The 18075-nt window shown below is 37.4% G+C and overlaps 1 protein-coding gene across 1 annotated transcript in view; it reads left to right on the forward strand.

Annotated features, from left to right (window-relative positions):
• Nucleotides 1-18075, forward strand: part of RNF213 (ring finger protein 213) — a 115439-nt gene that overhangs the window by 88635 nt on the left and 8729 nt on the right. Inside the window, exons 52-57 of the mRNA XM_070937687.1 lie at nucleotides 1871-1905; nucleotides 2156-2250; nucleotides 8120-8279; nucleotides 11583-11757; nucleotides 13101-13195; nucleotides 14466-14717. Of these exons, the coding sequence (XP_070793788.1) occupies nucleotides 1871-1905; nucleotides 2156-2250; nucleotides 8120-8279; nucleotides 11583-11757; nucleotides 13101-13195; nucleotides 14466-14717 (812 nt within the window). The remainder of the gene's footprint in view (nucleotides 1-1870; nucleotides 1906-2155; nucleotides 2251-8119; nucleotides 8280-11582; nucleotides 11758-13100; nucleotides 13196-14465; nucleotides 14718-18075) is intronic.

The following is an 18075-nucleotide window of genomic DNA, read 5'->3' on the forward strand; positions in this document are numbered from 1 at the left end:
CTGACATTTTTAAAATTTTTTGCTGCAAAAAGTCAAACTTGGATTTCACCAATTCCTTAGTTTCCTGCTTAAATTTTTCAAGTTGCTGATTCACAATCTCATCCCTTCTTTCAATCTCCTCTAAGAGAAATTCTATTATATTAAAATCAGGTTTCTGGGACTGAAGAGTTAAAACTTGTTCCTTTAAATTCTTAGTGGGGGAATCCCCCCCACCTATTTTTTTGTCTGACTTCACAAGCCTCAGTGCCATGTTTCCGCCTAAGCAGGCTTTGTTAGAAGAAAAAAAAAAACAAGACAAAAGACTTCCAGCCAGCAACAATCAGGCCTCCAGGGGAAAAAGAGAAAAACAAAAACAGGAGCGGAGTTTTGTCTACAAATGTAGCCAGTGGTATTTATTCCGCTACATTGTAATAATAAAAAACGGAAGAACTTTCCCTCTCAAACTCTTCTCCAGCCGCGGCAGACGCCATTTTAAAAAAAACCTTTTTTCCTCTTTCTCTTCCTCTATTCTCTTAAGTAATTTTTAAAAGATAAGTAAAATACTTGCGCTTCAGTATTACAGGTCCAGCTCACATTTTCTTTGAGTAATCTGTCAAATTCGCAGGCTTGCTTTTGACGCCTAGCTCTGCATTAGCAGAGGTCTCCCAAAGCCCGGAGCAGCGGCTGGGGATATGGGGCATCTCATCCGCTCCATCCCAAAAGTAAAAGAAAAACTTTTGGGATTCTGCAGAGAGTTCTACCCACCCCTGCCGGCTCTATCTCCGTTTCCTCATGGGAACGGAGTTTTTTCGAGCCGCCGTTCCGTTGTGAAGGCGGCTCTGACAGGCTATGGAAGCTGACGATCCCAAAGGAACGTCTGGCGGCGGCCAGCAGCAAACAGGAAGTCCCGGATTTTTTTAATTTTTATCGAATTTATTTTAATAAAAAACTTTTGGGGTAAAAATCTATCGTAAGATAGTTTTCTATTTAAGATACATAAATAATTTAGTTTATTCAGCATGAAATGGAGCTGAGTTATGTAGCATGAGGCTGTATATTCTGCAACACTGGGACTATCGGTGAGTCAACAGTGGGTCAAAGGAGTAGCAGAGATGACAGTTGCTCTTTAACAATTATGATTTAAATCGAGTTGATTTAAATCAAGCCTTTTTACTAGTGATTTAAATCATGATTTAAATTGTGATTTAAATCAACTTGATTTAAATCAAATCCACCCTGTGACATACAACAAGAAAATAAAAGCATCACGCAATAAGTAGAGTTGGTTGTTAAAGTGTTGTTTTGCTCAGATGCAGTTTTAATTGGAGAAAAATAGAAAAAAAACTTGGAAGGATAATATTTTTAGTCGTGCTGCTATATTGGTGTACAAAACATTCATCAGTTGCACTTGGTTTCTACAGCACAGGTATATAAATTTCTCCTGAATAGTTCTCCTATTTTTTCCTAAGCTAAAGACTAATATGCAGCTTTCATATTTACTTCTGTTTCATATGACATTGCTGTTTTTGAAGATTATAGTGCCTGTCTCATCTAACAGACTGTGGGTCATAATAAAACAATAAACATACATGGATAAAAGCATAGATTAAAAAAACTAGAGTACAAAGTTAAAAGGTACAAGTGAAAAGTAAAAACCAAAGTTAAAAGAATATTAATTTTGAAGATTTCACAGGCAACCTTTCTGATAATTAGCTAAGGAAAGTATGACATGTTATCTGCATCTTGAATGTCTTTTTCCCCCTTTGTTTTATCTCTTTTTTACAATGGAATTAGCTTTTTGAAGTCTGATTATAATTATGAATCCTGAGAATAATTTAGAATTCCTGGCAGTATTGTACTGATTGACTTTTTGCTTTCTTTATACAACCAGCATGTCCAAATGGTCACCCCTGTGTCATTGGAGAGGTAAGAAATGGAGAGGAAGGGAGGGGAAGGGGAGGGAAAGGGAAAGATTGTTTTGTATTTATAATTGGCTTAGCTCTTATGTTTTCTTCAATATTATGTATGTCTTAAGGCAACAGCCAATTAAGTCAAAATCATTACCTTGATTAATAATTTAAAAAGGATATTCTAACCACATGCTAATTGGACTTAACTGAAACAGTGAAGAACTATTTTTGTTCTCTGTTTTATTATATTTGCTTTTTTTCCCCAGTGTGGTCGACCTGTGGAATATAGTCGTTGTGTTGATTGTGGGGTTAAAATTGGAGGTGCTAACTACATGCCAGTGCCAAACTTCCAAAGAGCAAGGTTTGATTTTCAATTTCTTGGAATTTTATTTGTAAATGCTGATGAAAAGATGTGTCATTTACTGATCTTTTATGTACGCATATAATTTCCCTGCCTGGCAAAATTAGATTGAATATGATCTATGGACTCCTAATGTCAGTTTTCATTCTGAGTAGCTCTAGCTAATTGTGATCCTCCTATACCTAGTCTCTTTGGTCTGAAGTCAGTTCGTCAGTATTTATAATGTGATGAAAAGGAATCATGCAAAGGGATAGATACAAATGGAGCCTTGAGTTCTTGGTGCTCTCTGAGCTTGGTTGTTGTCTTGCAGATAATTCATTACCCAAACTAGGTAACATCTGCAAAAAATGTCTACAAGAAATATCTGCAAGACAATGATCAAGCTCAGAGAGCACCAAGGACCCTTCATTTCAACCCTGATCTACAAATATTGGAACAGTTTTGAGTTCAAACATAGCTCAAAGTTTTCAAAAATAGCATTTCTATTGCTAGGCAAAGTTCACAAGCTGAGATTTCTGAGATTTCATAGAAAGGGCTTTCATATACTAAGAGCTAATTAGAACAGTTTCAAGTACGAGTCTATAACTGTTGGTTGTCATGAAGAGTTCTTCCAAATGGTGGTATCTGTGATTCGTATACATAGGCTGAGAACCCTTTTAGAATCTTCTAAAACAGGGCTGTCAAACTCGTGGCCCACAGGCCGGATGTGTCACGCGCTGGCCACACCCACGTCCGGTTTAGCGAAGGGGGAAAAAGTCACGATATGTCATGTGACAACGACGCGAGTTTGACACCCCTCTTCTAAAGCTTAGAAATTTGATGGGATTCCTATCCTTTGTTGTTTGTTTTTGATTGCCAGAGTGATAACACATTCATTCTCTGAGCATTTGGTCAGTCCTTTTGAAATTATATGCTGTATTTTGTATCCTGTGTTAGATTCTTGTAAAAGCACCACAACAGACTTGTTGCAATTGCTGATCTCTATTTGGGAGCAAAATTTAAGGCAGTTGTAGCGTCTTCACCTACATTCTTCTTCTGGGCCCAATAATTTATCTGGGGTCTTCATATCTTGTTTCAAGCATCTCCAGTTTCAAGATTCTGCCACCTCACTGCCAGCATTTGGAAATCACTTGATAAATTAAACTTTTTTGAAAGATCTGGCCCACTTTGCCTCAATCAGGGAGAAAAAATCAGTTGGCGATCCTGGCAATGTACATCTCCTCCTTCTTGAAATCTCCTCACTAGTTTCTTTCTCAAGGGGAACATGTTGCCTTATCTACCCCATAAATTGAATGCTTTCAAACCAGATAGACTTTCATTCTCTAATGATGCATACATTGTGATACCCTGTCCTGCTTCTGTTCTTGGGGAAACTTCATCATGCTGTAAGTCCAGTCTGCATTCTTTTGACGAAGTATTGCATAAAATATAGGAAGTTGTACTTTTATTTTATGAATTCTTTATTATCTGAAATCCAATAGTCTCTTATCTGGAAAGTTTTGAGTGTTATCTTAATGCTTTCCCCATTGTTATAAAATGATGAAGAACTGATGTGTGGTCTTATACATAGTAAATCCGATGCCTGTAGAGATTATCAGAATTCTTTCTCCTGTAATAGGTATCCATTTCCATAGCAAAATCTATTTATTTTATTTGAGTACTACCTGCATTATTATTCCCCATCTTATTGTCTTCTTCTATAACTCCCTTTATTTTTATTTTTTCCTTGTGAAAAAATGGTTACCCTGTGTTTTCTTCCCTTGCTTTGACTTCTCCAATTCCGAAATCTATGGAAAAGTTCCCTGAGAGAACTCATGTTTTCTCTCTTCTAGAAATCAGTCATTGCTCTCCCCCTTCCCCCTTTTTGTAGTTTTTAACCATCACAGATATTGACATATTTAAAGGATATCCCTCAAACAATTAAACAATAACAACTCCCCAAATCATTCAGAATCAGCAATCTTGTCATAATACGGGTATCCTTGACTTACAAGCATTCATTCAGTGAACATTGAAAATCACAACACTGAAAAAAAGCGACATGACCATTTTTCACATTTACGATGGTTGCAGCCTTGCGCCATCCATTACAATCACGTGATCAAAATTTGGACACTTGGCAACTGACTCATATTTATAATGGTTGTAGCATCCCAGGATCATATGGTCCTCTTTTGCCATTTTCTGATAAGCAAAGTCAACAGAGAAGCCAGATTCACTTAACTACCATGTTGCTAACTTAACAACTGTGATTCATTTAACAACTGTGGCGATTCATTTAAACAACTGTGGCAAGAAAGATCATAAAATGGGGCAAAACTCACTTAACTCGCTTAGCAACAGACATTTTGGGCTCAACTGTGGCCATTAAGTCAAAGATTATCTGTATCACATATTTAGTTGTTTAAGGAGCTGGTGTTACTCTTTGAAGCCCTAAGACCGGGGTGGCGAACCTATGGCACACGTGCCAGAGGTGGCACGCAGAGCCCCTGCTCCGTCGCCAGCTGCTCTTCTGGTTTCCGGCTGGAGCGCTGGAAAACAGCCAAAAACCAGGCCATTTTTTGGGCTGTTTCTGGGCCTTTTTCAGGCTGTTTTCAGGCAGTTTACCGGGACGTTTTTTTCGGGATGTTTTTCCAGCTGTTTTCTTGGGCCGTTTTTTGGCCAAAACCAACCAAAAAACAGGCATGTGCACGGCAGCCAGCTGGTCTTCGGGTTTCCGGTTCTCCCGCGTGCGCACATGCACATGCATTCCAGTTTGGGCACTCGTTGCTGAAAAAGTTCGCAATCACTGCCCTAAGAGATTGACAGGCAGACAATCTAAGGCTGGGCGAGTACCTGTTGAGGATCTGGGGATGCATCTCAGCCTCCTGGCTTTCCAGGAATAACAGCAGGTTCTATACTGATATGGTGATGCCGGTGGAAAGGACAGAAACGAATTCTTTTTTGTTCTGCTTTTCTTATTTTTTCCCCAGGATTTTAAGAATGGGAGTAGGAGTATTTGGGGATCAAATCACTCTTATTTTCTTTAGAGAAATAGGATCATTTGGTTCAGTGGTCAGTTGCCCCCGGTTCGCACCGGTTCTATAGAACCGGTAGTAAAACCGGCAGGAGGCTCCGCCCACTGATCCTGATGTGCTTGTGCAGAAGAGCGTGCACAGCTCCATTGCGAACCGGTAGTAAAGGTAAGTAGAACCCACCCCAGTGCATGAATTTGGACAGAAGGTATAAAAGGGAGCAGGTTTATGTAGGCCACAGGTTGCTCATTCCTGCTGCAACTAATCTCCATTGGCATCATCCATTATCAACGGATTGTTTTTCTGGCAGGCAAGGGAGATCCTTCTCTTGCAGTCTTCCCAGGCGCTAAAATGCCTTCTGTCCAAAGCTGGATTTGCTTTTCACTCCCTTGGCATTAAAACAATCAGAACATGCTTGTCTCTTTTGACAGACTTTCTATTGTTAATGAATGTAACATTAATTTTAGGAGTAATGTTTTTAACTATTTAGTTTCTGGGGCTTTTTTAAACAAAAAAACCTACCTGCCTTAAATCCTTGAACAGAAAAGTGAAATACAAAGCTAATGAACTGCTATAAAATGTAAAATGATTCTGGGATTCTTTAGGAAACGTTATTATTCTTTCGTGAATTTTTGCAAGATTTTAGGCTTTTCTAGCTTACTAAATGTTCTAATTGTTAATGTAATTTTGGGGGCTCTGTATGTTACTTGAGGAGCAACAGTCAAAGTATTTTTTATATCCTCCAAAATGCCTTCCTTATGTGAAATGGGAAGCAACACTTAGGCACTTGATTTTTTCCCCTGTTTTATTGTTGTGGAAGGAACCATTCAGGACTAGATTTCTGCAGAGACAATTTATGCTCAGTCCAATCTGAGATAAAAGGTGGGGAGATTCCCCCCCCCCATAAATTATTTGCTTATAGCAATTTTTTCAGATTATTTTCTGTCTCTGTGCTTGGCCATGGGATGGAATTGGGGAACAGTGATGAAATTGGTGATCACCATCGTCATCTTCTTGGTCATATACCCCCGTTTTCCTGTCATATAGGATAAAAAAAAATTTTTTTGTACATCCAAAGCAAGATGAAGTACCAAACGCTCCATTTTTAAGTTTGTTAGTCATTTGAACCCTCTTGCCTAACACCAAGTTTGCTGTCTTCATCACATTTTTAGGGTACAAGAAAAAATTGGTTTGAGGATTTCTACTAAATTTTATTTTTGCATCTTAATTATTTAGCTCCAGACTTCTTAATAATAATTACAGCAACCAACTACTTGTGCATTTCTTCTGTGTATCTCACACATCTCATTTAGATGCTGCTGAATGATTTATACTTCAGGAAGTCTGTACAGAGTAGTCAAGTGTATTTCTGCTTTTTTTTGGCTCTACTAACTAGACCAACATGGGATAATGTAGCAATCACTGCTTTCAGATGGTATTTGATACCACTACCCATTTTTCTTTTCATGAATCAGGAATATAAGAACAAACTCAAAAGGGGAGGAGGGGAAATCTTTTCTTTTTCTGCCAATTGAAAAACCCCAAGGTCAGCATAAACCCATAATCTCATAATACATTTGGGGAAGCTTGGGCATTCTGAAGCAAGTTCCCCTACAATTGGTATCAAAGCTGTTTAAACAATTCGGAAAGTTTTAAAATTAGAACAACAACGAAAACCAGGGATCGCTGTTAGGGTGGGAAAAATAGAAATAGGTAGGTGCATCCAAGATACTAATGAAGTTTCTGGGAGAGAGTCAACTTTGACAGGAACTAGGGAATGTAGGTTAAGCGGACACTAAACAAAATCAAACCTTCATGTAATTCTCTCTGATTACTCACTGCAGCTAGAAATTTCTGTGAGCCCAATTTCTTCCTGAGTCTTGAAAGAAATTATAGTGTGTTCCAAGGGGGAATCAAAAGAAGAAGTCTCCATTAAACTCCTGATTTGCTATCGAACATCAAGAGTGTCTAATCATTGTTTTCTAGAGAACTGAAGTTTTAGTTTACCAGTCATTGTGGATGTTTTTCTCTCTAACTGGAATATTTAGAATTCACACTGTTAGAGGTGCCTGTCACATCTCATTTTGAATTCGACAATATTAGCATGTAGATCAGAAGATAATCTGGACTGATTAGGAGTTTGTTGTTTCCCCTTTCTCCTGAAATTCCTCTGTATCTATTCCCTCATGAACCATCCCATCCCTGAACAAAATGAACAAAATGTTTAAGATGCTTGCAAGGATTAATTCAGTAGTCATATAATGTATTTTAATTTTGTTTGCAACAGTTCTTTAGAGAAAGTAAATACTGCTACAACTTTGTGTGTATTGCATAATATAAAGATAGTCCTCACAATTGAGCCCAAAATTATTGTTGTTAGCAAGACAGCTAAGTGAGTTTGGCCCCACTTTACAACTTTTCTTGCCACCGTTGTTAAGTGAATCATTATAGTTGTTAAGTTAGTAACAAAGTTGTTAAGTGAATTTGGTTTCCCATTGACTTTGTTAGTCAAAAAGTCACCAAAAGTGATCACATGACACTGGAACATTGCAACCATAATTAATATAAACCAGTTACCAAGCATCCGAATTTTGATAATGTAACCACGGGAATGCTGCAGCGGTTGTAAGTGTGAAAAATGGTCATAAGTCCCTTTTTTGACTTACGTTGTAACTTATGCTTGATTTATGCTGTTGTAACTTCAAATAGTTACTAAATGAATGGTGATAAGTTGAGGACTACCTATATCTACCTAATTTTGGATGACAAATACTTAGTTATAATTCTCATTATCTGGAAATCATTGTAAAATAATAAGAAAAATGTGCAAATTTCCCTGTGTGATATCTTTGCAGCAATATTCAGGACAGGACACAAACAGGCCACGTACTTGGAGATCCTAGGAAAAGGAGTCCAGTGATCACATCGGAGAGGCAGTTGTCTCCAGCTGTCCTAATTCTGATTCGCTTGCTCACTCATTTGGCATTGCTTCTGGGAGCCTCAAATGATGCCCAGGTATTTTGTTTTGCACAAAAATTACAACTTACTTGCTTCTTTCTGAAATGCATTATACACAAACAGACAATGACTTTTCTAAAATGGAATTACTTGAAAAATCATGTTTTCTCAATATTATGAAAAGTAATAATTATAGGTGTTAAGAATACAAGGCCATAATACCATATTTCTCCATAAATAAAAACCAACCAAAAAATAACCCCTAGCGTGATTTGTCCTATGTTCATAATATAACCTGTACCCCAAAAATAAGATCCAGTTAAGATTGACAGCCAAATGGATGCATTTAGTACTGTATTTCCCCCCAAAATAAACCTACCTGGAAAATAAGCCCTAATGAATCTTTTGGAGCAAAAATTAATATAAAACCCAGTCTTATTTTCTGGGAAACATGGGTAGTAGTCATGTTATAGTAATATAGTACTAATTGTAAAGTAGCAACTTCATTAAAGCAACATAACTACAATTAGGTGTTTAATGATTATGGAGCATAAGACATCCTAGGTACTGCCACTGTTCCATGCATGCTTCAAAATTGCCATGAAGCGAAGTGGAGACCATGATCTTCTAGGGCCGACTTCAAACTTGGCAACTTTAAGATGTGCACATCCAGAATTCTCCAACCAGCATGTTTAGAGTTGCCAAGTTTGAAAAATACTGCTCTGGATGAAGTCTTATAGTTTCCTTTCCCTCAGATACTTGTGCTTCACTTCTTCCACACTCATCCTATTTTCAAAAGTGGCCTGCATATTTCCATCTTATACCAGAATTAACTGCAAATGTGATTTGCTTAATTAAAGCTGTAGTTAGCTATTCTCTGTAGTTAGGGGCTGTAGGTAGCTATTCTCTGGCTTGCATTCTTGGCAAAAAGTATACAATTTGAAATGTCTGAGGTGTTTTTGTTTTTGATGTGAGTGTTCATTGCCCATAGAGAAATATTATTGATGTTTTAATAAAATGTTGAAAATAAAGTAATTTGCATTTCGGAACTCAATGAAAAATGTGATCATGAAGCATGTTCAAAATTATGTTTTTCACTCAATTCTAAAATACAGATTACTTTAGTTTCAGTGTGTTAATAAAAATATCAGTAAGACTTCTTTTTTTTTCTTTTTTTTTGAAACAATTTTTTTTTATTTTTTATATTCAAACAACCAAACATTTCACGATCAATTATCATACATCATTTTATCCCCCCCTCCCCAATTCCCCCCCCCCGACTTCCCAGAGCAAAAACAGGATATAGCATTTAACATAAACTAAAATATGCTAACTATTACAGAATTCAAAACTCTCTCACACTTGTTTACTCCCCTTTTAAAAATTATACTTCAACCTTCCTTTTATAAATTCTCTTATCACATTTCACATTTATAAAAAAATAATAATCTTATTTTAAACATTTTAAAATCTCTTAATACATTAGCAGAACATTCTCCAAAATATAAATTTCAAAACTTTCAAAAAGTTATCCATTAAATTTTAAGTTATCCACCTTTAAGCTTCAATACTTTAAAACTACCATAAAATTCAGAAGTTATCCAACTTTAATTAAACCTTTTAACATCATGAGACAATCTCCAAAATATGACCAGTCTTTCTTTCTTTCTATATTTTTTCCAGTCCTTCTTCAATAATACATTCTTCTTCAGCATTGCTCCTCCCCCTGCTTTTATTTTCAAAAAATTTTTGGTTTGGAATTGTAGTTGGTATGTCTTAGGAATTCGTTCTCTTCTTGGAGTTGTTTCCTTTAATTTGAAGCCCCCATTTCGACTCTTACTGCATTTGTAGTCCATCAGTTCGTTCCTTATATATTGATTCTGTCTGTAGAGCCAAAACTTGTCAAAATATTTATCAACCTGCAGTAAGGAGTCCTCTTGCTGTTTCTCAGTTAATTGAATGGAAGCCTCTTCCAAAACCTGTGTTTTTGATATAATAACCTCCATTTTAGCCCCAACAATGTCTCTTTTACCCTCCAAAGACACGTCCTGATTAATTTCTTCCTCTTTTTCAGCCAGCAAGTCATTATTATTCCCCAATTTAAAATCTTGAATAGTTCTTTTAATTATCTGTCTTATCTCAGCAGTAAAAGATTTTAAAAAGTCTTTTAAGTCCTTCGCAGTCACTACTTGTAAGTTTGCTGACTCATATAGTCCATCTTTAATTTCAGCCATTTTTCAATTGTCTCTTTATGTTTGTATTAATTCAGCTATCAGGTCATTAACTCCGATTATTTCCAGACAAATTAGGGATATAAGTTAGTTAAAATCAATGCCACAGTCTTTTCCAATCCACTTCCACTTTAAATCTTTTTCTTGAATAACCCGATAGCTTTAATAATGTTACTGATGTTAACAAGGACTTTCACTTATAAGTTTCATTTTTCACGCCCTAAGGCGCCAACTTTTTTTAAAAAATGGAGTTAGCATACAATACTTGCATTTTTAGTCTCCTGGATTAACTCTGCCAGCATCCAAAATCCAAAATCCAAATTCTTTTTAATCCTTCTAGTTGCTTTGCTGGTGTGGTCGCGACGCTTCGGTCTGCTTTAAGCAGACTCGTCCCGGCTCCGGAGCTTTGAAGAGCTTTCAGGGAGCTCTCAACCTGCAAACCCCAGGCTTAAAAAAAAAAAGCCTGGGGGTCTAGGGGAGCTCTACCCAGACCCTTCTGCTCTTCTCTCCCCCTTTTCCCTGGGGGAGAGTTTTAAAGCCGTTAGACAGCTGATTTTCGCTGTTCTAGCAGCTGTACGGAGTCATGGGGCTGGAGCTCCTAAAAGGAGCTCCGTCGGCATTACGTGGAGCCACCGGAAGTCCAAAAAATATCAGTAAGACTTCTATCAGCAATGAGCACTGGCATTAAAAACAAAAAGACATATTAGATTGCATATTCTTTGCCAAGAAAGTAAGTCAGATGTTGGACTGGCACTGTGAAAAATCAAGTTTAAATCCATCTTCAGCCACAGAGTTCACTAAGTGATTCTCTATTATCCCAACGTACTTTTTAGTGTTGTTATTAGAGGAAAAAATGGAAGAGGAAGCCATGTTCTATGCCAGTTTGAGCTGTTGGGTAGAAAGATCAATAGATTGAATAAATCAATAGTTTGAAAGAGTAGTGCTTGATTGTGGTAGCAGAAAATTAAAGTCAAGAGAATTGTGGGCTCCCCTTATATAATAGTGATTTATTATTTTTAAGTTAAAGGGATATTTTTAAAATATTTGCTTAAGTACCTAGCTTTATGATTAAATGCTCATTTGCAAGTCATGTAGACAAAAATTCTGAATAGTTGGTTCTGTTGTTCAGTCTCTCTTGCAGATCATAAAACCACAGGTTCAGGATCCAGTAGACTTCTTGCTGCAACATATTGTTAAAGACTTTGAGCAGCTGATGAAGACTCTTGGGAAGAGTGCTGATGAAACCATTAATGTCGTCCATCTCATTCTGTGTAGCCTTTCCAAGGACCAACATGCAGGACAATGTAAGGACAGCAGCTTGCTGAATGTTGTTTACATTTAAAGACATAGGATTGCAGCACATTTTTTAATAATATACTTCAAAGCAGTGGTGAAATGTAAAATTTTTTACTACCGTTTCTGTGGGCGTGGCTTGGTGCGGGGGTAATGTGACTGGGTGGGCATGGCCAACTTTTTTTTTTTTTTACTTTTAAAATCATTTTTTCTACAGCCTTAAGAGGTGGCAGAAAAAAATGCTTTTAAAACCCTCTGACGATCCCAGCTGAGCCATGTGATCATCAGAGGCTTTTTTTTTTTTACTTTTAAAAACAGTTTTTCTGCCGAAGAGGTTGTAGAAAAAATGCTTAAAAAAAAAAAAGTTTCTGATGATTGCATGGCTCAGCTGGGCATGGGGGAGCCCAGGGATTTTTGCTACCGGTTCTCCGAACCACCTGCTGCCATTGCTACTGGATCAGGCGATCCGGTCCGAACCGGGAGCATTTCACCCCTGCTTCAAAGGAACTGGGAGGACCAGTGACCAAGATGATTAAATATATCCATGAGAAATCACTGCAAGTGAGTGGTTGTCGTACTTGGCTTTTAACCTAATTTCATATGCTCATTTCATTAATTTAGAGGTGTTAGATAATTTATATCTGTCCAAAAAGTCTCTGATGATATGTCTTCATTAATCTGCATAATACTGTGTGATAATGGTTGTGATAATAAACAACAGTTAGCAGGGGGAAATAATGGTGTATTAAATTCACCCCCCAACATTTTTTTTCCAACCCAGTAACTTTCATTCTTCATTTTAAATCTTGAGCTCACTGAATTCCTATGTGGTTTCTTGTATAAGTTTGGAGAAATCACTTCTGCATCTGTAATTCAACTGTACATTGAAGTGTTTCACTGTGGAAAGAATATGTAGTCCATACAGAACACTTTATTTTTATTTATTTATTTTATTAGTCATATTTCTATGCCGCCCACTCTCCGAGGACTCTGGGAGGCTTACACCAAAGACAATATACTAAATAGCATATTGCCCCCAACAATCTGGGTCCTCATTTTACCCACCTCGGAAAGATGGAAGGCTGAGTCAACCTTGAGCCGGTGAGATTTGATCTACTGAACTAGCAGTCAGCTGAAGTAGCTGCAGTACTGCACTCTAACCACTGCGTCATCTCAGCTCACTTTGTACTACTCTCTTCTCACAATAGCAATATAAGGAAGAAAACAGGTTTATTTTATTTCAGAAATTAAGATAGACCCCCTCCAAAAAATCTAGGAATTTTTTTTCCTGAATCTAAGAAGCAAAATAACTGGCTAGTTGGGGGGCCAAATAAATGCAATAAATCTTTTGCAGGGCCAGTACATTTTAACAGCCAGCTTACCATCAAAGAGCACAGAAACAATTGGGAAGCAAGTGTTGCACAGACCATTATTCTACCTGAACTAAAGGTAAAAAAAAAATGCTTGTGTCTTTGTCTCTGTCTGTCTGTCTGTCTGTCTGTCTCTGTCTCTCTCTCTCTCTGTGTGTACACATACTAACCCACAAAAGAAGCCAGGCTGAATTTAAAATTAAAGTAGGTTTTATATGCTCTGTAACATATAAAAAGTGACACTGGGCAAAATGTGGTTAGACATAAGAAAAACTGTTTTTTCTTGATGCTGTAGACACAAAGCCTGTTGGCAATACTGTCTTGAATCTATACATTATATTAATGGTATATAAGGCTATTAGTTGGGCCTCTATCATGTGTTTTATTAGCAGTGTGTAATACCAATTGCTAGAAAACCAAGAAATTGCTACTATCTTTATCTTCCTGAATGATGTGAAAAAAGCAAGGTATTAATTAGTTCTGTTTAATGAATTAAGTATGCTTGTGAGGTTTTGCTCATTGGTTTTTGAGTATACTTCCTGCCAACGGGAGAGGGCTGACATATCCACCATTTTAACCTTCCTCCAATCTTATACTTAAGAACGAATCTATACAGCCTTGCATAGAGGCAAATTCAACATCCTCATGATAACTCTAGTGCTTGGGTTGAACTCCAGAAATTGTATAGAGCTGGGTTCCAGGTCACAAACAGACATGGAAGATAGTGTGACAGGCTCCCAAGAACCAAGAACAACACATGGAGTTAATTCTCATTAGTTTCCTTTATTGTTCTTCACCTATAGACAGAATTTTGCCAGACTAAAGCAACTATCTCCATAACTACAGATATATGCTATATATCTGTAGAGTATTCCCTATATACCCCAAGAATGAGGGGTTTTTTTAACCCTCTTCCTGCCAGCTAAATTTTTACAATCTCTGCTGCCTGTTTGCCCTTTGGAAAACAGCCCTAGACTATGTTCCTCCAGATATTGAGACAGCTTTTGTATATTTACCTTATCATGGTTTTAGTTTCTTAGCTCGATTTCCGAGAATTGTAGAAAAGCTGACTTTTCATATAGCTCTTATTCAGAATGGTGATCTATGAGACACATTTCAAAACCACATATTTTGAACTGTAGCTTTTAAGAAATTATCATTCAGCTTTTGAAAGCTCAGTATATTTGAATTAAGAAAATAACCAAGGTCAGTCACTCAAGTTATCGTTACAGTTTGTACAGATTCCTGGGTGAATTCTATGATTCCGATATTGCTTTCCAAAAATTGTTTTTATGCACTCTGTTTTTATGATGCCTCTCACACACGTGCCATCCATGTTTTCTAAGCAGCTTTTGGATAAAGCACTTCTGGACTTGAATAAACAAATCAGTGAAGATGAAAGACTTTCTTCCAACCCTGTAGTGAAAATTGTTTACGGGGACCCTGCAGTCTTTCTGTCCCGTCTTCCTAAGAACAGTGCTATACACTCCTCCCGGATATGGAGTTGCAAGAAGAGGATCTCAGTCGAGCACCTGGCTCACATCGTCCAACAGAAAGGTGGCAAGGATACTGTGCCCATCTTGCAAAAATTTTTGGAAAAGGTGAGCATGCCAATATCTTTGCCAGTAGTCATGTCATGTGAAACAGAAAATATGCAATGCTGGAACCTAGTTGTTAGCTGCTTGTCCTAATTAATTCCCCAACACAAAAACTTGTGTCTGCCTTCTCTTTTTGCTTGAGTTTTATTAACGTAGCCGCTTTGATCTAGGAACAGAAATTCTTTGTCAGCTGCTTGTCAAAAGTTGAGGTACATCAAACCGTGCAGAAACTTTGAAATATTAACATTACAGCTGCAACATAAGGAACCTCTGTGCTGGTGTTTCTATAGCACTGTCATCCAGAGACCCAAATCTGTTCTAAACTTTGAAGGTTCCGAGTCCTGTCAGATTTAGATCAAGCTAGTGTTTTTTTTTTTAATTCATGCTTGCACATGTGAAATTAATAGTGAAACTTAATGGCGGGGTTGCTTGATCATTTAGTTGCTAATTCAACTGCTTTCTGGATCATCCTTTGGATCAAGTACTTACTGCACAGAAATAGGTTGTTTTGCCTTTGTAGCAGGAATGGGCAGGAATAAACTAAATCACAGAATTATTTCTTTTAACTGGATGTGGTGGTGGGAGAAATTATTGTTGCCTTGTTTTCAATTAAGAGGGGAAAAATGACATGTTAATTGCATGTGAATCTTTAGGTTGTGTGCATCAAGCATACAGCTGAAAATAAATCAGTCTTGGCTACTATCTTTTAGTAGAAAGATGGAGAAAGAAAAGAAAGAAAGAAAGAAAGAAAGAAAGAAAGAAAGAAAGAAAGAAAGAAAGAAAGAAAGAAAGAAAGAAAGAAAGAAAGAAAGAAAGAAAGAAAGAAAGAAAATGTCTTATTAGGTCCAGCTCTTTCTTGAGAGTAAGGATCAACATCAGAAATAATATTATGTTATTAAAGTCGAATCAGTATAAAAATTACTGCTCAAGAGATTTATTTACAAATATTGCACATTCTCCAGTGCCCATCTTAATGCTGTCCAAGCCCATGCAGAGTTGCTTGAGCAGGGGGTTGGACTAGAGGACCTCTAAATTTCCTTCCAGCCCTGTTATTCTATGTTCAGAAGGTTTTTAAATTCACTTGTTCTCAACCACATTAAAGTGCAATGTGTATCTTCTGGCTAAAAAGAATTTCAAATCTAAAAGGAAGGGTTTAGGGCTGGGTTGCCAGTTGATTGCTTTCCCAAAGGTAGAATAAGGATAGAAAAAGGAACAATCAGTATTTGTTTTGATGAAGTATAAGAGCGAACAAGTTTATGTCTGAAATACTACATCTGTTGATGATGCAGTAGCTACTTATTACCACACACCTTTCTAAATTATTTATAATTGGGTAATTGTCAACAATACTACTTTTCCAGCTTCATGGACGTTTGAGGATTTTTCAGAACAGAAAGCGAATATCTATTAATATTGATTTATAGTTGATCTGTTAATACTGATACAATCTTATCCATGTGCAAAATGAGGAGCACATGCCCCCAGTGCTGTCCTACTTTTGAGAGAACCAGATTTCATGTGTGTGTGTGTGTGTGTGTGTGTGTGTGTGTGTGTGTGTATTTGTCTTAAGTTTTCGCAGGTGTGCATATGCAAAAAATTAAAATCTCGGGTGTTTTCCCGCGTCATTGTAAATAAGTTGGTTAAAATATTTAAAATTCTGGTTAAAATCCCAGCTTAAAGAGAACTGATGGCACCCTAGGACACAGTGTTTACCAAAAGAAGACACATACAAATCGTTACCTGAACGCACACTCACACCATCATCCCTCACAAATAAGTTCAGTGGCAAAAACTTTAATCACTAGAACTAAACGTCTAGCAGATGAGGCACATGTACAAAGAGAGCTTAAGACCCTCACAGAAGTATTAATGGAAAATGGGTTCCATGAAAATAGAATTAGAACTATAATCCAACAAGGGACAGTAGGATAGAGCAAAACCCAAGAAGAAGAACAGAATATGGGAACTGCCATCCTCCCCTATATAAAAGGGACCACCGACAAAATTAGTAAGATATTACGGAAACAAAAAATAAAAACAGTGTTCCGTACAGATAGAAAAATATCGATGATGGTGAGAAACCCTAAGGATAGAATTGAGTTGGAAAACCAGGGGCTATACGAAGTGCCATGTGCCTCCTGTCAGTCATCTTATATTGCACAGACAAATAGACGAATAAGTGTGCGTCTAGAAGAACATAAAAATGCAGTGAGAAAAGAAGAGCAAACTTCTTCTTTGGTACAACACATGAAAGCCATGGGACACAATATTGATTTTAATAAAACCAGAACAGTGGTGAAAGAGGAACATCTCAACAAAAGAATAATCAGGGAGGCCATCGAAATTGAAAAGAGGCCGCAGAATATGAGCAGACGGGACGACACCTCTAGGTTATCAAGTATTTGGGGACCTGCACTGAGAGAAACTCGAGTGTTAACATCAGAAGAGAGGCAGAGATTCCAACAAGCAACCAGTGGTGTTGCAAGGCCTGCCAGAATTCTTCCCGCTCTGCAGAGGGAGGCTAGCAATAAGGAGAGAGAGAGGATCGAGCCAGAAGACAGGCTGAGATCTCAACTAACAATCAAGGGTGCTGTGATGCCTACCAGAATCCTTTCCCCTCTACAGCAGACAGATAATAATAGAGAATTTGAGAAAGCTGGGCCTGTAACACGAAGCCAAACAGCCAGGATGAGGAAGCAGGAAGAAAAACTGCTGTCCTCTAATCACAACACAGAGTTACAGGCTAACCAGCATATGTCAGCAGCAGCAAATAGAGATAAGCGACAGCTCCAACCTCGCAACAGAGAACCCATCGCTTCTAAATGAAACAAGAGCCTGAGGATGACAGGGTTGTGAGCCTGTTGAAACGTTGCTATAAGAAAAACTTTTAAAGTCAGTGGTAGGATTTTAGCTGAGGTTTTAAAGACCTTGCAGAGTGCTCTGTAAGGATTTTTAGAAAATTTTAAGCTGGGATTTTAACCAGAATTTTAAATATTTTAACCAACTTATTTACAATGACGCGGGAAAACACCCGAGAGTTTAATTTTTATATATATATATATATCTTTTTTCTTTTTTCATAGGCTTTTATGTGCATATTCTTTCTAGCCAGGTTTTACCTATGTAAACTTAGTTGTTCTTCAGCCCTAGGTTCTGTGAAATCTCATTCACAAGTTCTTGGGCCCTTTTTCTGCTGCCAAACTGCAACTCTCCCAGGAAGCAACACAGAGTTGCAGTTTGGCAGCAGAAAAAGGGCCCAAGAACTTGTGAATGAGATTTCACAGAACCTAGGGCTGAAGAACAACTAAGTTTACATAGGTAAAACCTGGCTAGAAAGAATATGCATATATATATATATATA

This window comes from Pituophis catenifer, unplaced genomic scaffold (assembly GCF_029215685.1).
Source record: "Pituophis catenifer annectens isolate HBS135680 unplaced genomic scaffold, rPitCat1.0.hap2 SCAF_2, whole genome shotgun sequence".
Classification (NCBI taxonomy): domain Eukaryota; kingdom Metazoa; phylum Chordata; class Lepidosauria; order Squamata; family Colubridae; genus Pituophis; species Pituophis catenifer.